Genomic DNA, 27101 nt, shown 5'->3' on the forward strand with positions numbered 1-27101 from the left:
CCCTTGAATATTTGTTGAATCACTCGTGGTCAATACAATTTGTCTTTCCTCAAACAAATATTTACAAGAAAAAAACCTTCAAAGTCAATGTGAAAACAGATTTCTACAAAGTAATGTAAATGAAACAAAAAAATGAATGAAATATAACAGTTTGCATAATTGTTCAACCCATTTAAATCAGTATTGAGTGCATCCACCTTTGGCTGCAATCACAGCACTGAGTCTGTGTGGATAAGTCTCAATCAGTCCTGTACATCTGCACACTGAAGTTCTGCTTCATTCATCTATGCAAAACCGCCACTCCAGAACATTTATCTTTTTCTTTTTAAACTTCTCGTGTAGCTTTTGCAGTATCATTTGGATCATTGTCTTGCTGAAAAAAAAATCTCCTCCCAAGCAGTAGTCCTCTTGCAGACCGTAAGATATTGTCCACCAAGATTTCAGTGTATTTTGCAGCACTCCCACAGTGCTGCAAAATACACACAAAATCCCCACAGCATGATGCTGCCACCACCATGCTTCACAGTGGTGATAATGTATTTTTGATGATGTGCAGTACTTGGTTTCCGCCAAACAAATCTTCTTGTCTGATGGCCAAAAACTCACTAATTGTGAGACTATTGGCACTAATTTAATAAACCTCTATTGAATTAGACCCTTAAATTTCAAAGCGGGTTGACAATTATGCAAACAATTATATTTCATTTAATATTTTTGTTTCATGTACATTACTTTGTATAAATCTTTTTGCACATTGACACTGAAGGTTTTTTTTGTAGTAAATTTTTGTGAGGAAAGAAAAATGTGTGGATATATATTTATATATATTTAAAAAAAAAAAAAAGCCCCTCTCACCCTCCGCGGGTGGTTTCTCCTCCAAGCTCGGGTCCTCTACCAGAGGCCTGGGAGCTTGAGGGTCCTGCAGTATCTTAGCTGTTCCTATCACTGCGCTTTCCTGGACTGAGAGGTCTGAGGTCTTTCCAGGTATCTGTTGTAGCCACTCCTCCAGCTTGGGGGTTACTGCCCCGAGTGCTCCAATTACCACAGGCACCACTGTCACCTTCACTTTCCAGGCTTTCTCCAGTTTTTCTCTGAGTCCCTGTTATTTCTCCAGTTTCTCATGTTCCTTCTTCCTGATGTTCCCATCGCTTGGCACTGCCACATCCACCACAACGGCTTTCCTCTGTTCTTTATCCACCACTACAATGTCTGGTTGGTTCGCCATTACTATCCTATCAGTCTGGATCTGGAAGTCCTACAGGATCTTTGCCCTCTCATTCTCTACCACCTTCGGAGGTGTTTCCCATTTTGACTTTGGGGTTTCCAGTTCATGAACTGAAGAGTTGATGAACTGGAGAGGGGCGTTTTATTTATTTTTATTTATATATATATATATATATATATATATACAAACACAGAACAAAAAAATAATTAAAAAAAAAGAAGAAATGAAAGAATCCCACTGTCTCTGCTGCCCCAGCAGATCCAATGACATTTCTCAGAACCCATCTTGCCTTATTAGATTTATTTATTTCATTTTAATGTATCTCCACCACCATTTTAAAACACAATGTACATGTAGTCAGGGGAAATAAAAGGATTAGTTAGTGTAGATTTTGGCAATTCAAAAGAAGCCCCACTGTAATCAGAAAACGGCGCTTTAACAAGTTGAACTTTTAATCACGAGGAACCTTCTGGGGAAAAAAAGACCGAAGGGAGGACGAGTAACAACAAGAACAAACACACAACACAAGTTAAACCAGACAGAAAGGAATTACTGAACGAGACTCACCCTCAACGGCTACTTCCTGGTGGAGTTGATCATGTGATCGTGGAAATTGTCAACAGAGCAAAGGATTGTGGGAAGGTAGCATACCCCCTTTTAGCTTAGCATTAATCTTTTTACGGCGCCCGCATCATAGAGTAAAACACGAAAGACCAGAACAAAAACAAAAAAGCGCAAACGATGAAACAGGAGAACACGGACAGAAACCTGTACGCGCCGTTTCTTTTCATTTCGGTTAAATAAAGGCTCTAAGGAAGCGGATCATGAATGCAAACCACACGCAGAATACTCCGTCTTTCCTCCTCCTAGGGTTAAAGATTTTAGATATATTTATTAAAAATAACACACTAAGTTTTACGGCTGCACGTCCACAGTTTCTAACTTTTAAAGCAGATATTTGATTATTTTTTTAAGTATGTATATAATTATTTTCCAAAGTGGTCGCAGGACAGTAAAGACAAAAATCATTCCATGTAGACGCGGAATGGAAGGAATCCCGCACCGGGGGAGAGGGGTGGAGTGGTTACGTGTGTGCTGCAACGTTCCTTGTTCGATCACCTTTTTTATTTGCTGAACATGGAGCAGTTGACACTTCTTTGCATTTAAATTATATCCTTTCTGATATAGGGCTGACAGTTATGGTTGACTTTTTTATTTATTTATTTTTTTACAATAAATCTATATCCTTGATATAAGAGCATGTTCAGCCTTGCCAGTAATGCAGAAAGTCAATTTAAATAGTCAGTCACAAATGTGTACTAATAAGGTACAATATTGTGCTGAAGTGAAATAATATAATTCATCTTATTTTGGAGTACTAGTGATTTACAATAACAAAGAAAAAATATATCTCTACCATGCAAAATCTTTACAAATTCAGTATTAAAACCCCTGTGGATTTGACTGGTTAACTGCCTTTAGCATTTAGGAAAAGTAGTCTGTTTAATTTAAAATACAAGTATACCTTGTCAATACTAAAAGTGAGGCAGGATACTTGAAGTTCACTTTTTATATGCTATCTCTTTATTGTAAACTTAAAAATTTCACATTTAATCTGAAGAAATCTTTAGATAGTACTTTCTACACTACATGTACATGATCCATAGAACACTTGCAATATTTATACTAAAGTATACCTAATAAAATAAACTTCAAGTGTAAGACTCTCTGACCAAATACATTTACTAGTTTTCAAGTGATCCAAAAACCCATTTTTTTGTGGTAAATGTTTTTTACATTTTACTTGTTATCAAATGAAAAAAAAATCTCGTAGTCAGCTAGTGTGCAATATGGTGCACATTTTAATGTTTACTAGTACACTAACACTGCTATATATGCATTATTGTGAGCTATGGGCATTTGTAATTTTACTTTCCTAGAAAATGATGTAAGACATTGTCAGCATGTAATTAGCTTATTACTTATCCAGATATCAAGTGCATCAAATATAGCTAATTGTTAACACATTTTTTGGTGCAAATTTTTGCATAAGTAAATGTTTACAATAAAAGAAAATAATACACTTATAGTTACTTGACTAGAATACATTTTGGACCTACTTGGGAAGCAGTTAGGAAAAGAACAACTTACCTTTGTTCCCAAGAAGGATTTTTATCTTTCAAAAGTGGACTAGTTTAAAGTAAGGTATACAAGGATCTTCAATCCTGAACTCATAGAAATAATGCATTGAATTTTACTTGTAGTGGGACATGACGAGAAATCATGGATGTTAGAAAAAATATCACTGGTGTTTTTGTGCTTTGTTAGTAAACTGGTGAGCCTAAATAGGAAGAACTAGTCTACAGTTTAAAAAAATTACTAGTTCACATCTTTTGACTGTGGTTAGTGAACTAGTTAGACTCTCTGCATTATCAACAATGATACCAATGGTCTTGGATATGGATGCAACAGTAAAACAAAATATTTTACTGTTGTAAGAAAATACCTATAAGGAATACTAATTTGTTTTTTTGTTGCAATTAAACCTCACAGATCACTATTTGCAAAATGCAGGTTACAGAGTCTGCAAAATGCAGGTTACAGAGTCTGCAAAATGCATGTTACAGAGTCTGCTTAATGCATGTTACAGAGTCTGCTTAAAGCATGTTACAGAGTCCCTGCAAGATGTTAAAACGTACATTTGCAATTGCAATCAATCCCTGAACAATTACGGAAGAAAACAGCAACCATCTACGATAAAAAATGGGTTTGAGCTCAACAACTGATTTTTTAATATGGCCTTTTCCATGCAAAATAATTTTTCATAGCTTTTAAGTGTATTATAAGGTTCCTTCCACACAAAAACAAACCCCAAAAAAGTATTTTGATCCATTCACGCATTTCTGAGTATGCCTCTAAAAACCTGTGGTCTGCGCACCAGCCCCTCCCGACCTACAAAAATTAGCAGGTTCTCACGAGCTGACATTGACCAGGGAGAACAGCCCCTTCCAGGAAGAGTCTGCACTGCCCACCCCCAAGCTAACACACCCACTCACTTTCTCCACGGAGCTAGTGGTGACCGAATAATATGCTTTTATTTTATATCCACATCCATCTTTACAAAGGTTTAGGTCTGATCGGCTGTTTTGACCCTGCTACTGAGCGTACACTGAGCGTACGACCTGAATGTCTCAGACAATGGAAAGCAGAGGATGCAGTGCTGGAGGACATATCCTCATGGGAAAAACCCCTGCATGGGATGTACCACTGAACCATAACTAAAGTGACTGATATCAAGAAGTCCTACCAATGGCTAAAAAGGGCTGGCCTACAGGACAGCACTGAAGCACTCATCCTGGCAGCTCAGGAACAAGCCCTGAGCACCAGAGCAATAGAGGGTCAGATCTACCACACCAGACAAGACCCAAGGTGTGGGCTGTGAAAAGAGGCGCCTGAAACAATCCAGCACATAACTGCAGGATGTAAGATGCTGGCAGGGAAAGCATTCATGGATAACCACAACCAAGTGGCTGGAATAATATACAGGAACATGTGTGCAGAATATGAACTGGAAACCCCAAAGTCAAAATGGGAAACACCTCCGAAGGTGGTAGAGAATGAGAGGGCAAAGATCCTGTGGGACTTCCAGATCCAGACTGATAGGATAGCAATGGCGAACCAACCAGAAATTGTAATGGTGGATAAAGAACAGAGGAAAGCCATTGTGGTGGATATGGCAGTGCCAAGCGATGGGAACATCAGGAAGAAGGAACATGTGAAACTGGAGAAATACCAGGGACTCAGAGAAAAACTGGAGAAAACATGGAAAGTGAAGGTGACAGTGGTGCCTGTGGTAATTGGAGCACTCGGGGCAGTAACCCCCAAGTGATCGGATCAACGGTCGGATTAGAATTTAATTGTGTACATGGGCCCAGAAAAACCTTTTCCAATTATCACAAACGTTCACATGGGTCACATTTTCGGTTGGTATAAATCATTCGCACATACTCAGTAGTGTTTGAAATACCGGAAGAGAAAATGAGTTACGCTGAGAGGCTACATACATAGATATCCGGCAGCTCCACAATATACTAGATGATCTTCTAAACGTGCTTTTATCAATGTTACGGTTATTATGAAGCGCCTGTTTGCTCATCATTTTCTTTTTAACCCGTGTGTTCTGTGCTTTTTCTGTTGAAGAACGGAGCTGGAAGAAGGGCTAACAACATTAGCCTTTGATGAATATAAAATCCATGCGGGAAGCGCTGCAATCTGCATCTTGGCTGCACGTAAATATGTGGGAATAACATCAGCCTTTATTTTGTCGGGACACGACTGGAAACACAAATCCAGATGATTGTTTGAACAGTTTCTAAGGACTCAGCGACATTTCTGCTTTGAAAAGCTCACACACCGCCCCAAAGCAGCTGTGTGAGCTGACGGTCCGAGCTCTTCCCGGACACACACATTTACCGGGAGACCCGGTTCTCCTGAGTTCGGTGGCTCGTTCACCTAGAGCTGCGGGACGGATCGCAGTCCGAAGTCTCCCACCCATAGCGCACATGTAACAAAGCATCCTCCCTTTCCCTCAAACACAAAGTTGTAAGTCGGTCTGCTCTACTCAGAGACACGCGTGCTCGTTCCACCGGTCCACTTGCCTAATCAAGTACAGGACTACTTCTTTTCTATTTTGTTGTTTATTTATTTATTTATTTATTTATTTATTTATTTATTTATTTATTTATTTATTTATTTATTTATTTATTGTTAAAGCCACTTCCCTCAGTTTATACTGGATCATCGCGGATTAGTCATTAGTTGGGAAATAAAATAAATGAAGTAGTAAAGTAAAATAATGAACAATAATTATAAAATAACGCAAAATTAAAAACACCACCCCGACGATATCATCGTCCATCCCGACGGTTTACTGCAAACATCGTCAACTGCCAATTTAAGGGACATCGCCCAACCCTATGTATAACACATATTGTTTATTATAAAAGCCTTCAGAATTGCATGCAAGAGGCCCTGTAAGATAACAAATTATGGCACGTTTTCTCGTGAAAACGAATGATTAAGTAATGATCTCTAAAAAACACACTTTTTTAGAGACCAGTAAAAAAAACAACAGCACGCTCCAGGTGTGAGCCAAAATGGCAAACATATGATCATCACCATTTAACTTTCTTATTGTTGCAAAACATTATCAGAGTATTTCAGCCTGGGACTAACTTAAATTGTGCTACATTTGTTGGTCAGAAACAAATTCTAATACTAGCTATCATCAATTGAGAAGATAATCAACATTAAATGATCTCCAAGGAAATTCTTTTTTTTTTTCTTATTTGAGATAAGTCTATTTAAGCCTTGATCTCGAGATGAGCTTAATCTGTTGCATTATCTTAAGGAAAACAGTGAGCATTTCCCAATAATGAGTTTTAGGTTGTTATCTTGAGAAAACAACCAAACAAACATAAACACATTTTAGCACTTATGGTCATAGTCATCTTCCATAAAACTTTATTTCAAAAGGTATATTTTTGATTTATGTTTGCAAGCATTGTAGAGGAAAACATGTTTGAGCTTGACATCTTTGCAGTTAAAATAGGCTGTGAAATGGCTGTTAAATTCTGTTTTAGAGTGGCTTAAAAAGGTCTAAAAACGTTTAGTATGTTTATACGATTTAACCAGTAAAACTGCATTGTTGATAGTAAAAGCAAGTTAACCTACCTATCATCCAATGAAAGTTAGAAACACTTTTTCCACTTTGAAAAGATACGTAGAAAAAAAGGTTTATTGTTGACTCATAAAACTAAGCTGTTCATCCTCCTTCCCAATTTTTTGTATTTCAAAGTTCATAAAAACGTGCTGCCAAGTAATACTTTACAAAGCCTTTGTTTCTTAGCAGTACAAAACAGCTTGTGACTAACAGGATTAATATTAGTAACTACAGCACAGCACGGCAGTGGTATCTCACAACATGAAGAAGATCCCATATGGGATGATTCTGTCAGAATTGATTTTTTTCCCCCACAGCCTGCTTGCGTTTTCTCTGGGTAATTCAACCTTCTCCCAGGGTCCACAAACAGACCAGTTAAATAAATGTTCAAATCTAATTTAAAAAGCTTCCAATGCCCTGTATTTGTGAATACATGGCTGAATGGGACTGTGATGCTTTGGCATTCTGCCCAGAGGGAAAAAAGAAAAACCAGCCAACTTTAAAGCACGGCGTTTGTTTGTGATGCCAGCCTCGGAATTTATGTTTTTCACTCCTTTCTTTCCATTCAACTAGTATTTATTTCCAATTCTACTGTCAATAGGGTTTAACAGTGTCTGGTAAATGTTAGGGGAAAAAGCACTGCTCGTTAAAAACATCATTGATTAACATAAAACTGCACTGTAAAATATATTTTATCACGATAAGATGTACAAAACAAATTCATGTCACCATGGGGGTTCAACCTGTGGCTATTATTTTATAAGACCCCAGCATCTTTTATGTCCAGAACAGATGCTTCAAGGGCTCTTTTATAACAAATTCACTCGAGAATTTGCAGAAATAAAGGCCACCTGCAGTGCTTGCTTTATTTACCGGGGTTTTGGAAATAAATGCGGGCTCTTGCAGATTTAGAAAACAATATGTCTGGACAATCTACATCTGTTATAGAAAATGTAATTACAAATAAATCCATAAAATAAAAACAATAGTTGTATGAAGGTCCTTCCTTTTTTGGCCTTTAGTGTCTGGCATGATTTTTGCTCAGAAATGCTATAAGCCATCTCGGACTCAAATATGCGCAGACATGCTGAATTGCATGTAACACTTAGTGGGATCGGACGAGCTAGATTATGCAGAAAAGACACATTTGCCAGTGTTGCTGGTTGACAGCTTTGACTGTGTATGGCCTGTGAGTGATGAGAATCCATCTGGTTCCCCTCCAAACACGTGTTGAATTTGACGTGAGAGTGTGTTGCTTCAATCCAACGGCTCTCTTCTTAGTGAACTTCAGGATCTCTTCCAAAGGAATACGGAATTTTGGGATAGACCAGAGTAGATTAAAGTATCCTGTCGTTCGGTACAAGAGTTTGAAATGGATATGTTGTGTACGAATTTCTCAAAATAATTAAGCGACCAATAGATATTATTATTCAATCATTCTGTATAAAAAGAGCTCAACAAAAGACATTTCTGAGGCTATTCATTTTTTAAAGGCATAGTGGTAAAGAAGAAATATATATATATATATATATATATATATATATATGTTGTATGTATATATGTATATGTTGAATTCCTCCCCTTATTTCTTAGATGACTTTAATAGAAAAAACGCTTTGTTTGCTATTTTTTATTTGCCTTTTCTTGATTTAAGCATGAATTTTGGATTGAAAAAAGTAATGTAACATATAACATGTTAATAAATAATAGTTTTAGTGGATGGATTTTAAGATGTTAAAAACTATAGTTGTGAGAATTTGATTACATTTCTGAACTCTCAAATACTGTAGATAACATGTTCAGGCAGAAAAGATTCTGCAGCTTAAAATAATCGAGATTTTTGGGGGAAAACTGTTGTAGGCAGATACATATGGAAGTTAAAAGACCTCAGTTGGTCTTCATGCGGTATCAGAGCCACGTTTTTAGTCAGGTTCAGGAAGATACCCTTGGATGACTCATGCATCTACCTGTATTTTAGTTATTTTAATATATTTTTACAAGCGTCACCACTCTGTTGAAGTGCTGTAGCTTTTGTCTCAGGCAGGCATGTTGGACTTTTCTGTTGTTGCAACTTCAGTTCCGTACTTATTCCTGAGGGGCCCAATAAACAAAGTGTAACAGTACAAAGACTGTTTTGGAGATTTTAGTCACGTGAGACTAATTTCATGGGGGGAAACAAAAGATTTGCACATTTAACAAATCTGGTGAATTAAATTAGCCTATTGCTAAAGCAGAAACTAACTTTGTAGTTTTTTTTGTTTGCTTGCTGTCTTTCTAGAGGATTTTATTTTGGTGTTTTGATCAAGTTTAAATCGTATTTAATTATTGTGTACTAAAGTCAGAATTAAGAGATCACACCCACAAATCCCAAACCAGAGACATGATGTTTGTTAACGACATGCAGCACGTTTTAAATTTACTTTCAACAAGATTCAAGCTTTCACTTTTACTAATTACGCACTCCTTCTTTAGTGTTCCAAAACTTTTTTTTTTTAATTATTGTGGAATTGATGGGATTTGGTCTTAACAACAGATTTACCATTGTTTTCTATTTCTTAAAAAACGAATTTAAGTATGAATGTGTGTCCATCAAACTGCCTAAAAAAACTAAAGTCCGTCATTTACAATTGCAGATATTTCTTTGTAATTTGTTTTTGTTTGTTTCTTTGGTGTAAAAAAAACAAATTGATTATTTTGGGTGGAGCTGACAGGTCTGACAACCTTTTTATAGGATTTACAGTAATTAATCTTTGGATTCCTTTGCTCCCTGTTTCCACTGATAACACCCTAAGGACATTAAATTCATTTGACTTTATTGTAGAAGTGCACAAATAAAATGATAAATAAACACATGTATCAACTTACAAACACAATCTGTGAGGAGAACAACCAGCATTGACCCCTTTGTTGAACATTTGTCTGTCTTGTTTAACACTTAACAGAAAATACGAACGATAAAAATCCCAAACAGAATTGTTTTTTCACAACAGGTTATGTGCACTTATATGTAAACTGTTTATATAATCTCTACTTTATGGTCAGTTTCAGCCCCCAACTTGCTTTTTTCAGCAGAGCCGTGACTCATCCAGGCCTTTACAGGGCAGATTTGGCGAATGCCTTGTTCAGACTAGACACTGTGGGCATCTTTGCCACTCAGTTCTAATTTAGACACCATATTGAAAGAAGAAAAAGAAAAGATATCCAGAATTACATTTTAAAAATACATGGAAAAAAAATATCCACACAGGTTCTTTTTTTTAAATTCAGAAACATTCCTTTTCTAAACCCGTTTTGTCCCTTTCGGGGTCACAGGGCTGCTGGAGCCTATCCCAGCGAAGGCAGGTGACATCCTGGACAGGTCGTCAATCTGTCGCAGGGCCACAAATCACACACCCATGCACACTCGCATACACATCTCTGAATTTTTCTGTACGGTGGGAGACAACCCACGCATGGGGGAGAACATGCAAACCCCACACAGAAAGATCCCCCATTGGTGTTCTGTTTCCGGTCCCCAGCCGGGACTTGAGGCAAGAGTGCTAAGCACTGCGCCACCGTATTTTTTTCTTTTTTCCACCTTTAGCTTTCTTTGGTCACCAAACACTTTGATGCTGAGATGTTTTTGTCTTTAAGCAGTGGTATGTCTCTTACAAATCCTGTAATAAAAATACAGTACAGAAATCTCATGCTTATGATGACTGTTCCACAGCACCATGGAAGGATTTCTGCTACGCTTAGGCTAATGAAACAAGAACAGATGCTACATGGCATTTTACTGGAGTTGAGTCATAAACCTTTTTTTCAATTTGATAGTTGTTCATTTTGCTTGCCTAGTTGATGACAAATGAGATAAGCATAACCTGCTAAAATCCCTTAAGGTGTCCTTATTGATTTTTTAAATGAAATAGTTTATTGTAATTACAGTGATACTGATTTGTCCCCATGCCATTTTTCCAGGGTTAAGGAATATATACAGTAATATAGTCTGTTGCCTAGCCAACAGACATAATTGCAATTGAAAATATATTTCTAATCACCCTGATTTCTTTTTAGAAATGAAGTGGGATTAGAAAAAGTATTTCTTAATACTTGAGAACCCCGGAAATGTTAAAAAAAAAACGTTTTGACCTTATTTTTAATCTGAGACCAAGTCAAACTATGGAATACTAAACAGAAATATGGACAAATCAACTGATAATCAATATATATATTTGGTTGGGATTGCATTCCTTTAAACTTGTGCTTATATGACTCTTTTGTGGAGGTTTACATAGTTAAAAATGAATCTTCATTATATTTTTAAAGACTCGTTTAAAATTGCCATTGCAGAGCGGGTAAATAAATGGGTTTAGAGTAGAGTTGAAGTACCCTAACCATATGGTAAACATGTGAAGATCGTGATGCACACACTGTTTGCAAAACGCCATGACCATGAAAGCGATGAAGTAGGGGATCCAGCACAGTAAGAAAGCAGCAATGATAAAGCCTAACTGCTTTGCTGCTTTGTGCTCCTTATGAATCCTCAGGCTCTGAATGCGGTGACGGGATTGGTCGATAAACCTGTGCCAGGCCTGTCTTAGAGTCACCCCGTTCTCTGGGTCTATTTTGGCATCGTCAACACCTTCCTCCGGCCAGGGAAGAGCTTGACTGGGGTCAAAACTGTTGTAGAGAACATCTGAGTATCTCTGCATGTCTGACACCTGACTTATGTCACAAACTCTGCTCACAGAGTTGGGTACAGTGACATGACATTCATTTAAGGAGGTTTGAAGTTTGCTCTCAGGATTTCCACCTGAGCAAGTCCCATCCTGAGGCGCTGACGGAGGACTGAGGGAGGTTTCAGCGCATGGATGCCTCTCTTCTAGAGGCCTCTTGTCCTTATGTACCATTCGGAGTCGTTTTGTTGTCATAGAGAGAAGTGACGTCTGCTGGCACTTGACACCAATTTTCCTGGGAGCTCTAAAAGGAGCAGCTTTGGTTTTATCTGAATCTTCAAGAGAATAAGTCTGTTCAATAGTGTTCTGGTCTAGCAGTTTCTCTCTTTTTAATCGTTTTATTGAATCTTCAATGTCTGTCTTGGGTGATTTGGATTTCTGTCCCTCAGGGCAAGGAACATTTTCCCCATTCTCAATTTCCCCAAAGGAATCAGTGGGATGGATGATTCTCTCTCTGTCTCTGAGATGCTGCCGTACTGCCAAGTAGATGTGCGTGTAAAACCACACCATCATAATGGACGGTACATAGAAATTGAAAACTGCAGTGATGACCTTAAACCATGTGACGAAACGAAAGTCTGTGTCGCACCTGCTCTCTTCCTCAGGTTTGAGGTCTACATGTGTGAAAGACCTCCATCCCAAAATAGGAATAATCCACGTCATTGACAGCAGCCAGGCTCCACATATCATCACACTTGCTTTTCCCCGTGTCCGATACTTCAGGTACTTCAAAGGCTGTCTGACTGAGCGGTACCGATCCAAACACAAGATAAATAGGCTGAAGATGGATGCCGTGCTGGCTACATAATCCATAATCAGCCAAAACTGGCACACAGTTCGACCTAGCCTCCATTCATCCTCTAGCAGATACACCAAGTTCAGAGGCATTACTGTTGCACCGACGATCAGATCTGCCACCGACAGGCTAACGATGTACAGGTTCCCCACAGTGTGGAGGCTCTTCTCCTTTTTCACAGCATAGAGCACCAGCAGGTTCATTATAACGGTTAGGAGAGACAGAAGCCCCAGGAAGACTCCCAGGAGGGCGTTATGGAGGTGGTCATGAAGGGTCAGGGTGTGATTGTGTCGCAGAGTGTCACCATGTGGGAGGCCCCTCCAGGTGTTGCTGTAATTGACACAGCTGTTGGTGTTGAAATGTAAAAGGTCTGCAGAAGGTGACAGACCAGAATCCATCGTGCTAGGTGAGATGGAAAGCTTTACGTCCCAAACAGCTGCTGGCCAGTGTGTCGACACAATGGTACGATCCGGCTTCTCAAAGAAATGAGGATACTCTTGGCAGAAGATGGACAGACCTTTGTGTTGCAAAAATCTGTCCCTCTTGCATGCTGATTCTTTAGTCTGTGGTACATTGTGTTGGAAATCCAAACATCTGGAAAAGAAGAAAAATATTGACAAGTCACATTTTTTTAAATCCGTTTTTGTCTCACTTTATCCTACAAAAAATAAATAAATAATAAGAATGAAAACTCATACAAAGCATTTAAAGTACCTATCTGATCATCTTTTGATCTATTGTTAAAAAAAAGGGGGGGTCCCAGTGGCCTTTTCATTCTGATTCTGGCAAAATTAAAACAACTGTGTCATTTTCTGGGACATAGTTTCTGCAGAACAGCTCGAGTTCATTGGAAATTCACCACTGAGTTGTGGGCAGGACTGTTGGTGGAAAGTAAGCCTACATCAATTTCCCAGTATCCCAGTGGCTAACATTAGAATAATGGCAAGCAATTTTGGAGCTATCCAGTCGTACAGTTTTGAGCCAGATGCCAGCTCAAACGAAGAAAATTAAGACGTACATAGATTTATATATTAGCAAGTGGATGCATAGGAATGAAGCAGAGCAGGGAGCTTGTTGCCTGCCAATTGTAGTTTGTACGTAACAACTCCAAACTTTTTCAAATGGCAGTTTTTTCATCTATTCCTGATTCATAACGATTTTAATAAAAAAAATCATCAGATTTGCAGTTTTAAATATTAATATTCTTTATAAATGTCTTCCATCACGTGAAAAATGCCACAAGAAAATGTTAAAACACCAAAAAAAACTATTTTTGTTGGAGTGGGTATTTAAAACATGTACAGAAGTACTAATTAAATAGTCTTTAGTAAGTCTTTTTTTATAAAAAAGACAAGTACAAATGTCTCTATTTTTAATTTCTTGCCACCATGTTTTAGACTCAATCATTTAAATGGCCTTAGAACTGTATTCTTGACTCACTTTCACTGTCCAGATGGCTTTCTTTAACACTTACTCATGGGGAAGGCAGTGTAACTCAACAACGCAGCAATAGAAAAACTGTATCACTGACAAAGGAGAGCCTAGGCTGTACTGTAGGATGAAACTCAAGCCCTTCCATTTTTAATCGCAGAACTCAATTTGAATGTAAAAAGCACAGCAGGATATCTGTTTAAGAGTAGATATGTCACTGTGAGACTAAAAAAGCTTTTATCTTGACAGTTGGGGTATCGATTTTTTATGAGAGCTAACTGGAATGAGGCTGTTGCCATGGGTGCAAGTGACCATTCTGCACCTTGGCTTTCTGTGCACTTTTAATTTTTATTTTTTTGTTGTTACCATTTTTACATCTATTTTGTTACTGGTTTATATATTTCCATTAATTTTGTAAATGAGCATCTTACTATAATCAATTTGTTTCCTCATTGAGTAATCCATACCAGAACCGAAAGTGCGTTACCAACTGTGCAAATGCATAAAAATATGGAGAGATCTTTGCATTGAAATAAAAGATTAGACAAATAACATCAAAATTCGATTTGTCTGCTTGTCTTTTTATCTGTTGAAGAGTGTTCCTGCTTACTCATAGATGACACACTCAAGATGGGTGGAAGAATAGAAAATCATTGAATTAATATTTGGTGAGAAAAATAAAAAACAGAAGAGGAGACCAGGTTTTAGTGGCACATCCTCAGAAAAGTGACTCACTCTTTCGTCACGGTTTCACATTAAATTGAGTTAGCATGGGAGAATAAAAGCCCACTTGTTCCATGCAGACCCCCATGTTTGCATTTGGAACACAGCAGAAGAAGCAGGTATTGGGGTCAGTTATGAATGGATGCTGTAAGGTGGGCAGTTTCCATGGAGATTGATGGAGTTTTATCTCAGCATGCCAGCTTTAGCACTGTGGTCATCATGGTTCAAGGGAGGATGGTATAAAGGTTACATTCCAGCAGCTTCAAAAAGTACTTTTAATTTAGAGAGAAATTTAGAAAAATGAAAAAACAGCCCCCAGTAACGCTGTCTCTCCTACTTTGAGCTTCTTATAAAATGCTTTACCCTGTGAAGATATCAGACTTAAACATTACTCAAGCTCCCAATGAAAATTCAATTTTACTTCAAATCAGAGTCCATAAAGTGAATGTGAAATTGTTTAATGTTGCTTTGCTTTAATTCACACTATTTTAACTCGGCAATATGAACATTGAGTACCACGGATCGGTAGGTAAGGAGGTTTGGATGTGGAAAATATCCATGGCTCCGTGCGCATCGGCGCGCCAGAGAAAAACAGAACTGAGCCTTTACTGTCGCTCCAACACGATTATCCGTAATCACCATTGCCTGCTGATTTCATTACAAAGGAAGCGAAAATTCTTAATAACTTTTGGCCCGCCGTGACCTCAAAAATGGAATTTGTTTGAGGGGAAAAAAAAGACTTGCTTTTGCGTAAAATCGAAGAAAGGCGCGCGTGAACCACCTGTTGCACTAAACATGAACCGGGAACTTTCCGCACGTTTTAAATCAAGCATTGAAACAGTCTAAAACAGTAGTTTGATTTTGCAATATTTAATGCTAAACAAGAGGAACCTACCATGGATGATGGAGATGACGAGGAGGAAAGCTCTTTCGACTCCAGGCTGCATCTCGGGCGCAAATCAGAAAATGAGTGAGCGACACAGGTCGGAATGCAAAGAGAGCCTCTTCATCCCTCCCTCCTCCCTTACCTCACTCCATCCGCCTCTCTCTTCCTATCTTGGCCAAACTTTGGAGTTTATGATAAACTGTTGCTGACACTGGATCTTGTCGGGGTTCCTCTGCTGTGCTCTTTGCAGAGCACTTACTCAGAGGATGATTCACCACATGTTGGATAAAATGTGCCCATTTATTTAGCTGTCAGTTAGCCAAACTAACTGACATGTGGATTTAAGCAAAACTCTGGAGATCAGCAGTTTAGTGGTAAATCATCATTCTGAGTCTGCTCTTTATGTTGCACATGACAAAAGTGCCACACACCTGTCTTTTTCAATTCAGACTAAACAAAATTGTGCGCAATGAGAAAAAAAGTCACAAATTCATCTTTAAATTACATTATTTTAATTTAGCATGCCATACTGGACCCGATACACTATCAATTCTGTAGTTGGGACTTTGAGGAAACTTGGAGGGAAGGGGTGAGGGTGCGGCAGCTGGAAGATAAAAAAAAAACAAGAAAAAATGAAACTAAGTAAGTATTGTGTGAGGATTGAGCAGAAGTTAGCCAAAAAATGAAAGTTTTAATTTTTCTCAAAAAATGTAAAAAAGAATAACATAGGTCAACAGAAACATCAACTCGGGCAACAAACTTAGCTTTAACTTAAGCAACTGAACAGACCAAGTAACAGGAACAAACTGACCTCCAAAGACACAACAGGGAACATATATAGTGGCTGATCAGACCACCTGAGAAACACGGGGGGAAACTAAACTAGACTACACATACATTTAAAAAAGACGAAAAAGACAAGACTAAACACAAAACTTTGCCTCTTAGTTGAAAAGAAAAACATCACAAATAGAACAAAAATGAATAATAACCATCAGAAGCAAAACAAATGAACATTAAATAAGTCCATTGGTTTCTCCCCTTGGAGGCTTCGGTAGATGGCGCCTGCCCAATTGCCTGACTGGGGTATTTAAAGGCTGTGAAGACTTCCTCTTTTGCCAGTCCTCACAGCACAGCTCCAGGAGCAGAATCTCAGCCACACCTGTAGCGACCAGTAGCACCCTCAGCACTGGCAACTCAAAAACACGTGACATTAATTAAACCAACCAAAATCTTCTTTCTCTTTCGGCTTTTCCCATCAGGGGTCGCCACAGCGAATCATCCTTTTCCACCTCACTCTATCATGGACATCTTCTACCCTAACATTAGCCAACTTCATGTCCTCTGTTAAGACATCCATGTATCTCCTCTTTGGCCGTCCTCTTGCCCTCCTGCCAGGCAGCTCCATCTCCAACATCCTTTTACCAATATATCCACTATCCCTCCTCTGAACATGTCCAAACCATCTCAGTCTGGCTTCTCTGACTTTGTCGCTAACACAGGCAACATGAGCCGTCCCTCTGATGTACTCGTTCCTTATCCTGTCTAACCTGGTCACTCCTAAGGAGAACCTCAACATCTTCATCTCCGCTACCTCCATCTCAGCCTCTTGTCTCTGTCTCACTGCTACCGTCTCTAACCCATAGAGCAGAGCTGGTCTCACCACTGTCTTGTACACCTTTCCTTTGAGTCTTGCTGGCACTCTTCTGTCACACAACACTCCTGACACTTTCCTCCAACCGCTCCAACCTGCCTGCACTCGCCTCTTCACCTCTTTTCCACACTCCCCATCACACTGAACTGTTGACCCCAAGTACTTAAACTCCTGCACCTTCTTCACCTCAGCCCCCTGTAACCTAACGCTTCTACCTTGATCCCTCTCGTTCAGACACATGTATTCTGTCTTACTACGACTGACCTTCATGCCTCTTCTTTCCAGAGCAAACCTCCACCTCTCTAGCTGTTCCTCCACCTGCTCTCTACTCTCACTGCAAATTACAATGTCATCCGCAAACATCATTGTCCAGGGAGATTCCTGTCTTACCTCGTCTGTCAGCCTGTCCATCAGCATAGCAAACAAAAAAGGACTCAAAGCTGATCCTTGGTGTAGTCCCACCTCCACCTTGAACTCCTCTGTCTGACCTACAGCACATCTCACCACCGTCATACTTCTCTCATACATGTCCTGAACTACTCTGACATACTTCTCTGCCACTCCAGACGACCTCATACAGTACCACAGCTCCTCCCTCGGCACCCTGTCATACGCCTTCTCTAAATCTACGAACACACAATGCAGCTCCTTCTGACCTTCTCTGTACTTTTCCATCAACATTCTCAAAGCAAAAATGGCATCAGTGGTGCTCTTACGGGGCATGAAACCATACTGCTGCTCACAGATCTCCACCTTCTTCCTAAGCCTGGCTTCCACTACTCTTTCCCACAGCTTCATTGTGTGGCTCATCAACTTTATTCCTCTATAGTTGCTGCAGTTCTGCGTGTCACCCTTGTTCTTAAAGATCGGAACCAGAACGCTTCTCCTCCATTCCTCAGGCATCTTCTCACTCTCTAAAATCCTATTGAACAACCTTGTTAGAAATTCCACTGCTGCCTCTCCTAAGCACTTCCATACCTCCACAGGAACGTCATCAGGACCAACGGCCTTTCCGCTCTTCATCCTTTTCAGAGCCTTCCTAACCTCATCCTTTCCAATCTCTGCTACTTCCTGCTCCACAACAACCACATCTTCCTCCCTTCTTTCCCTGTCATTTTCCACGTTCATCAGCTCCTCAAAATACTCCTTCCATCTTTTCTGTACACTCTCCTGGGTTGTTAGCACCTTTCCATCTCTGTCCTTAATCACCCTTATCTGTTGCACGTCCTTCCCATCTCTGTCTCTCTGTCTGGCTAGCCTGTACAAGTCCTTCTCTCCTTCCTTTGTGTCTAACCTGTCATATAGCTCATCGTAAGCCTTCTGTTTGGCCTTTGCCACCTCTCTCTTCACTCTACGCTGCGCTTCCTTGTACTCCTGTCTACCTTCCTCAGTCCTTTCTACATCCCACTTCTTTTTAGCCAACCTCTTCCTCTGGACGCATTCCTGTACTTCCTCATTCCACCACCAAGTCTCTTTACCGTCTTTCCTCTTTCCAGATGACACACCTAGCACCTTCCTACCTGTTTCCCTGATAATTTCTGCTGTAGTTTCCCAGTCATCTGGAAGCTCATCCTGACCACCCAGGACCTGTCTCAACTTCTGCCTAAATTCCTCACAAGTTTCTTCATTCTGTAGCTTCCACCACTTGGTCTTCTTTTCTGTTTTCCCTCTCTTCTTCTTCCTGACCTCCAGAGTCATCTTACACACCACCATGCGGTGCTGTCTGGCTACACTCTCTCCTACCACCACTTTGCAGTCAATAACCTCTCTCAAATGGCCTCGTCTACATAGGATGTAGTCCACCTGGGTACTCCTACCTCCACTTCTGTATGTCACTCTATGTTCCTCTCTCTTCTGGAAGTAAGTGTTGACTACAGCCATTTCCATCCTCTTCGCAAAGTCCACCACCATCTGTCCCTCCAGATTCCTTTCCTTCACACCAAACCTGCCCATCACCTCCTCATCACCTCTATTGCCCTCACCAACATGCCCATTAAAGTCTGCTCCAATAACAACTCTCTCTCCTCTGGGGAAACTCTGTATGACCTCATCCAACTCACTCCAGAATCTCTCCTTCACTTCTAACTCACAGCCAACCTGTGGCGCATACCCACTGACTACATTCACCATCACCCCTTCGATTTCTAACTTTAAGCTCATCATCCTGTCTGAGACTCTTTTCACCTCTAGAACACTGTTTACAAACTCCCCCTTCAGAATCACTCCTACCCCGTTTCTCTTCCTATCAACACCATGATAGAACAGTTTGTATCCTCCTCCAATACTACGTGCCTTGCTGCCCTTCCACCTTGTCTCCTGCACACACAGTACATCTACCTTCCTTCTCTCCATCATGTCTGCCAGCTCTCTGCCTTTCCCTGTCATTGTGCCAACGTTAAGAGTCCCTATTCTCAAACCTATGTTCCTGCCTTTTCCCTTCTCTCTCTGGCCACGGGCCCTTCTGCCTCCCCTCCTTCTTCGACCAACAGTAGTCAAATTTCCACCGACACCCTGTAGGTTAACAGCATCGGTGGCGGTCGTTGTTAACCCGGGCCTCGACCGATCCGGTATGTCTAAAGTGTTGTGGATGATTCGCATGGTTATTTTGGCAATTTTTACGCCGGATGCCCTTCCTGACGCAACCCTCTCTATTTATCCGGGCTTGGGACCGGCACAGAGGCAACTGGCTTGCAACCCCTGTGGCTAGATTAATTAAACCAACCAAAATAAGTACCGTAAACTAAACATATGTACATGCATTTTGTACAAACAAATACTGAAGACAAAGAATAAATGTATATTTTAACTCAACGTAATGTGTGCATTTATTTAAGAAGAAAGAATCTGAAATAATGAAATTAAAAAGAAAGTGTGCAGTGCTGGGGGGGGAGGTTACCACCATTTTGTTATGGGTGTGGCAGCGACTGCCATCACATATTGGTTCATCAACTTATTAAAGTTTAGCAACATCCTTAAAAAACAGCTCCATTGAAAATCTTTTTTTGTTTTGCTTTTTTAAAAACATTTTTAGCATTTTTCTCATGTAATGGAAGATTAAGCTTAAAACTTCATTTCTGAATATTTCTTTATTCAAACCGTTTTGAATCAGGAGAAGACCAAGAGATGCAGCTGGAAAAAGCTTGTAGTTGTGATGTAGGTGCTACAACAGGTGGGCCACAAGCTCCCCGCTCCACTCCATTTGGATGCATCCACTCGCAGACAAACAGATCTGTGTATGTTTTTGTTTTCATTGTCTGAGCTGGAATCTGGCTAGAAATTGTATGGCTGGATAGCTCCTAAATTGCTTGCCATTATTGTTGCACTGGTAATGTTAGGTTGTGCTTGTGAGGGGCTTTATGATGTTGAAAGAGCACATAGGATGTCAGGAAGCAGGGGCGGGCTAACTCTGTGCCAACACTCCCACCCACAATTCAGAGGCAAATGTCTAATAAACTACTGCCGCTCTGCAGAAACTTTGTCTTACAAAATTGATTTTTTTTCTTAATTTTGCCTTAAAACTGCATAACCATCATTAAAAGACAACTGGGAACACTTTTACAACAAAGATGATCTGAGTGGGAATACAAAAAGCACTATCTTTTGTTCATTCACATCACAAATATTTGCAATTGATTACTTTCATTTTGCCTAAAAGCTTGTGTTCTGAGTCGCCTAATGACTTTTGTCCCATGTTCGTTAGACTGCTGTATTTTCCCTCTCAAACACCACATTTCTGATTTTCAGATGACATTATCTGCCCAGTAAATCAGTGTATGCGTAAATGTTGATGCTCCCCTTAAAGTTGTGATTCTCAGGGACTCCTGGGAAATATCAGGTAATGCAAACATTGAGCATTCCTTGTATGTGTAAATTGTTGTGAACATGAGCTGTGAAGTCCATTTTTTTTTGCTGATCTTTTCAAGTTTCATGGGATAAACCGCTTAGAGAAGGATTTTTAATTGGACATGTCCTCATTTACAAATACTCCCAAGAGCCTTGAGGCTTTTGTCCCAACTGGTGCTGGCACAGTGGATGAAAAGTGTCTCACTATCCTTATTTGTTTCACCTTCAGCTCTTGCTTTAGTTTGAAGTCACCAAAGCACAACATCAACAGATAAGCCAAATATTTATTTTCCAGTTGGTCAGCATTTACTTGTACATCTGCGTCTTGTGTTGATTATAGGAAAGATAGACTCTCATGGAACATCTTCTACATCCCAAAAAATGCTCACAATCTTTGTGGAGGCCATTATGTTAGGGTATCCAATTGAAGCCTCATGGATAAAAGCACTATTCTCTTAGAGTATGTCTGTGCTGCCTAAAAAAAAGTCAATTGTGGCTTAGTCTTGCCTAAATCTCATAGGGAGCAAAATCTGAGTCACTGTATCCACTACTTTACGTTCACTGAATAATCTGGATTTCTCACACAACACGTTTCCATTTCTCTATTTTTTAAGTCCCCCGTCAAATGAAAGATAATCAGCCTCTTTTCTATATTTAAATCCGATGTTGATGTTCTTTGGCTTGAATGCCCCAGATATTAAAGTGGTTTGCTTTTATTGTCATTGGGTATTTATAGGCATCCAACTTCCTCCCACAGACCAAAAACAGGTATCATTGGTCAATTCTTGTCTCCGAATTGCCGTTTAGGTTTGTACGTGAGAGTGTGTGTGGTAGTACACCTCTGAGTTGCCCTGCAGTGGACTTGCAAACCATCCAGGGTGTACCCTGCCTTTGCTTATAGTGCCTTGGATAGGCTCCAGCAACCATAAGATCCCAAAATCCCAAAAGAGATTAAACAGGTTCTGAAACTGGATAGATGGATGTTTTTATTGTGAGCTCATCTCCTCCTTGAAGTAATTAGCTCACAATAGTTTCCCCCACAGATATTTTTAACCCTTGACACCTGGCTTTATTTCAAGTTGTGGAAGAAAAGTCGTGAATGTTTTGCCTTTAAGTAGATGCTAAACAAAGTAAGTTTGGAGCAGAAGTGATTTGATGTGTATTTGCATCAATTGGTATAAAAGGGGTAAAAATTTGAAGTATGGCAAAAAAATAAAAAATAAAAAAAACGCACAGATGGAGAAAGTTAGAAAAAAAGACATTGGTAGATGGTGGATGTAGCATCAGTCAGTGGGAAGTCGGGGCTCAAGGAGGAGTCAGGAGAATCTGATGTTCTCTCCCAAATCATACAATCGTACTAAGTATTTTTGTCTAGTTTCTAGTTTAAATAGCATTTTACACTTCATACAAGACCAAATAAACTTCCCAGTAACTTTTCAATAAGATCTACATTTTTGTTTTAAGACAGTGAATCTTAATGGAAGTTACAAGTATTTGTGATTGTGTTTGCTTGATGTAGTACTTGACCACCTTAAAACATCGTAATGTCTTTTCAATCCCCACAGGAAGTGTCTTCAGACCTGTGTTCTGGGAAATAAAAATGCCTCAATGATTCTTTCAGCCATTCTGCAATCTTGATAATGCACATCAGCAGGGGAAAAAAAGACTATCAGCTAATAAAGAGGCATGATCATATCTATTCTTTTCCCTAAATTGATCACTGATCTGTTACCATGGGGAACTCTCCTGGACAATGTGTGAACTCAAAATGGTGCTTTGTCAGATTCTAGCTCCAGAATGTCTCGTGTTTTTTTTTTTTTCTGATGTTGCTACAATCACAACTCAGTCCATTTTAAAAACAGGTTTAGATTACATGCATGTTGCTGTCAAAGCAACCCTACAGTCTGAATAGCCTTTTTAGTATGCAGACACCTTGGTGGTTGGAAAATAATGTTGTCAGAATTCTCATTAGGGCATAGATGTGCTTTCACATCTGTTTCAGGACAGATGATTTATAAGCGGGATGCTCACTTTTGAGCACATTTGTTCTTACTCATGACATCTGCCAGCCAAAAAAAACAAAAGTTCACAACATCTTCCGTTGTCTTTGAGGACAGAGTCAGGATGTCAGTGATGGAGCCATCATTCATGTAAAGATCATGACCTTTTGGAAAACTGAAAATGTATTTTCTGTTTTGCTGCTTAAAAGTGTTTTTTTCATTTTTCTTTTTTTTTTTAAAATCCCTGTTTTTTCACAAGGTTTCCATGATGTAGCGCAGGCCTCATTCATTGAATGAAGCAGTTGTTGTGAAAACAAATGCCCACAGACAGAAGTATTGTGTTAGCTAATTTGACATTTGCCTACAACATTTTTATTTTTTAATGATCTGATGTCCTGGAGGCTCTGACTTGCACACTAAAATAGAACAGACAGAAATATCAAGCATAGTTAATAACATTCAGCTCCTTGTTGAGCAGCAGGGTGGTGAGGCTGCTAATCACCTCACTAATGCGATGATTCCAAGAATTAGCCTGGGATTCATCTCTGACTCCTCCGGGTTTCGAAATGATAACCCAGACAAAGGGAAGTCTAATGTGTGTGTATGTGGGTGTCAGACAGAGGCAGACCCGGTGGCAGTATGATGAAAGTTCATTAAGTCAGACAATAATGAATGGATTCTTTGTTGATGGAAGTTCTTCAAATACTGTGTAGAATATTTGAATATTTATCCATTTAAGACCTGATACAACACATAGGTGTTGCAGTTCTATTAGAAGGCTGCTTCAGGCTTGAATGGGTTAAGATAAGGAGGTGCATATTTCAAAACTTAATTATAAACTTGCCAAAACAACAGGAGTCAAATAATTGTTTGTAAAAGATGTTGCAATTTATCTGAGTGTCAGTCTAGAGGTGTAATGGGTATGACACATTTTTGCTGATTTTTTCTCTCTCAGAATATTTGTTTTGTATACAAATGTTTGAAAGGGCACAGAATTTAGCAGAGGAGGTATTTTATAAAAAACAAACTTAAAATGAAGTTGTGGAAAGCTGCAATGAGTCTGAGCATATTATCATTATTGCAAAAAGCTGTACAGTTTGTTTGTTTTTGATTTCTAAATGTTCTTTAATTGCTCATTGCTGTTTGCAAGGTGAATTAAACAAAAAATGTCACAGCAAATAGTAAAAAAAAAAACAAAAAAAAAATTGCCAAATCCTGTTGGTCTGAGATCAAACTCAGATTTTCTGTGTTTTTTAGATAGTAAATATGAAAAGTAGTGAGCCAAATTCAGTTGAAGCGATTGGTATAAACAGGTGATTTGCTCTCAGAATTAGGGGTTCCGTGTGCACTTTGCTTGTTCCCTGGATTCCTGCAGCTGTTGTGGTTTCCTCCCACTGCGCAAAGGCATGCATGTTAGCTTCAATGCATGACTCTGCTTTGGTCGCAGGTGTGAGGATGCATGGTTGTCAGCTTGATCCATTTTCATTGGTTAAAAAAAAATTTTTGGTGAGGATGCTGTCGCAAAGTTCTGACTCAGAAAAAAGTAAATTTCAACACCATGTAATGTGATTGCATGGCACGGTTGTTAGCTTGATGAGACGTCCATATAACATAGCTTTCCACCAATAAGTCAGCGCGTTTTGATTGGTCTGCTTAAAAAAAAAACTGTGACACACAGTACAGACCAAGAGTTTGGACAGACCTTCTCATTCAAATGAATGTACTGTACCTGCAACATACCTGTGATTTTATTAACTTTTGAACTAAATGTATTTTCCTTTGTACAATATCTGCTGCAAAGTGGTGCAGAGCTGTGGTTTGCAACTTTTCTGCAACAATGTGAAAACACACCTCTTAACCTGATAAAGGCACCTTTATTTTATTTTTTTCCTTTTTATATATGGAACCAATTTAAGGAGCTCAAAATAAATAAATAAATAAAAAATAAGGCATTAGACATAACAGCAATAAAATGTCAAACTACAGTGAAAATCGTCAAATAGATTCAATAAAAAAGTAGCCACAATGACAGTGAAAGCAGTTTTCGTTGGGAAAGAAATTGCCAACCATAAAGCAAAAGATTGTAGCAATGTGTGCCTATGCAAACATTTCTCATTTAAAGGTATTCTGTTGAACATCTTGAATATATTTTATCCTTAACACAGATAATGTTGGATTGGGGTATTTGGACAGTTGAAAGGAATAAAGAAAAAAAAACTGAACTACTAAATAAAAAAAAAGTTTCTGAACTTATTTTGGGGATAAATTCCTAAAGAATTATTTCAACGATCATCTTTTAATCTATTTTCAAAGTGTTCCCAGTGGTCTCTAAATTACTATAATGCCATTTTTAGCCAAAGTTTAAAAACCTGTGTCGTTTTCTAGGGCATAGTTCCTGCAGAGTGGCAGTAGTTCATTAAAAATTCACCCCTGAGTTGTGGGTGGGACTGTTGGTGCTAGCTCAGATGAGAAAAAGGATGACGTACATGGATCTATTTGTCTACAGGTGGATGCATCAGAATAACGCAGAGCATGGAGCTTGGGGCATGTTTGCTCCAGATTCCAAACAATTTAAATATAGGAATACTCAGAACTTGAGTTTTAATCTTAATTATCTTTATTAATGCCATTCATCATGAGAAAACAGGCTACAAGAACATGTTAAAAACACAATTTTCATTGGCATGGGTCTTTAAAGCTCTGTTTTTGTTTGTTTTATTTAACATCCCCTGGAGTGCCTGCAGTGTTACCAGAGGCAGCCATGCTTACCAGCCTATCCTGGTGTAGAGGATAACACTTTAGCACAGCATGCAAGTTTCAGGGAGCGTGAGCTTGCACGGTGGTGTCCATGTCCCAGTGTGACGGACTGATGACCTGTCCAGTCTGCACCTCATGCCCGATGACAGCTGAGATACGCTGCTGCTCTCTGAGGAAAAAAAAAACAACACACTGGTCAACAATAAGACAACTGCTATCATAAAGCCAACACTGTCATGCTCATTTTGCTAGACATTTGTCAGTTAGAGACAGCTCATTCATAATGTCTGGAGTTTGATGCACTCTGCAAACTCTTGCTTCTGTCAGTTTGGCCTGAAAGGTGAGCAAAAACCAGGTGCAGCAGCTTTGCCCAACACAGATCCTACAAAAGCAGCTGGAGTTGAGACACAGAAACATTGATAATGAAAACAAACTAAAACACAACTAAATAAAAATGTTGTCACTGTTTGAGCACATTATTGGTTAATTGTGAACTGATAGATTCCTTTTTTAGATCACAGAAATTGTAAATTTGTTGTCATGCGATACAATATTTGGGGTGAAAAACACACGGGATGTGTATGTGTTTCATATCAATCTTTGTCCATTAGCTCTAACTGTGTTCGTTGATTTACTAGATTTGTTTGCACTGGCATTTTTCTTATGAAGACATCTTTCATTCATTTCTTTGTTTCTTTGCCTCTGCAGTGTCTAGTTTGGGGATTTTAAAGAAGTGAAAGGTGAGCCTTTCTCCACCTGAAAATGATGAGTGAGTTTGGGTTTTATACCTTTAACCATAACGGTCTTCAGTTATTTACAGACAGAATTTTGTGTAACTACAAAATAAAAAAAAGAGACATAAACACATGCTTTGACAGGCATTTGACGTGCATCCAAAGATGCAGTTAGAGTCAGCATGAGGATTTAGGCTGACAAGCTGACAGACAAATACATATAGGTATAACCTTTTCTTTGCCTTCCTCCAGATGAGGAAGGCAAAGAAAGAAGTCTCTGGTTTTGCCTGTCCATTCAGGCACATTATAGGGGTGGACAGATCCATTCAATCATTTCCTCCTCCTGTCACATGGACCTGTTGGATCATATCTGTACTGGGAAAGAGCAATAGGCAGGGAACACTCCAGAGATTTGGATTCCAATTTCCATGTGTAAATGATTTCTGATCTTCTTGATTCTCTTGTCATCAGAGTACAGTCTGAGGTTGTTGATAGTAACAGAAGCTTGTTTTCTTTTGTCAAAACTGTACGTTTTCGCCAGACACCCAAATCAAAGCTTATCTTTTAGACTCCAGGCTTATCATTTTTACAGTTATTTTGTCAGTAAATCATAGA

At 39.2% G+C, this 27101-nt stretch overlaps 2 protein-coding genes across 2 annotated transcripts in view; both read right to left on the reverse strand.

Annotated features, from left to right (window-relative positions):
* Positions 1 to 2317, reverse strand: part of atg7 (ATG7 autophagy related 7 homolog (S. cerevisiae)) — an 85243-nt gene extending 82926 nt beyond the window's left edge. The window contains exon 1 of the mRNA XM_004068648.5: positions 1793 to 2317. The gene's annotated coding sequence lies outside the window, so the exon portion shown is untranslated. The remainder of the gene's footprint in view (positions 1 to 1792) is intronic.
* Positions 2318 to 9744: 7427 nt separating this feature from the next.
* Positions 9745 to 13039, reverse strand: hrh1 (histamine receptor H1). Its single transcript, XM_011474840.4, has one exon. It carries the CDS (start codon positions 12854 to 12856, stop codon positions 11222 to 11224), a length of 1635 nt encoding a protein of 544 aa, XP_011473142.1. The 5' UTR covers positions 12857 to 13039; the 3' UTR covers positions 9745 to 11221.
* Between the last annotated feature and the right edge of the window lie 14062 nt (positions 13040 to 27101).

The sequence above is a fragment of the Oryzias latipes genome, chromosome 5, assembly GCF_053564925.1.
Source record: "Oryzias latipes strain Hd-rR chromosome 5, Olatipes_Hd-rR_3.1".
Taxonomy (NCBI): domain Eukaryota; kingdom Metazoa; phylum Chordata; class Actinopteri; order Beloniformes; family Adrianichthyidae; genus Oryzias; species Oryzias latipes.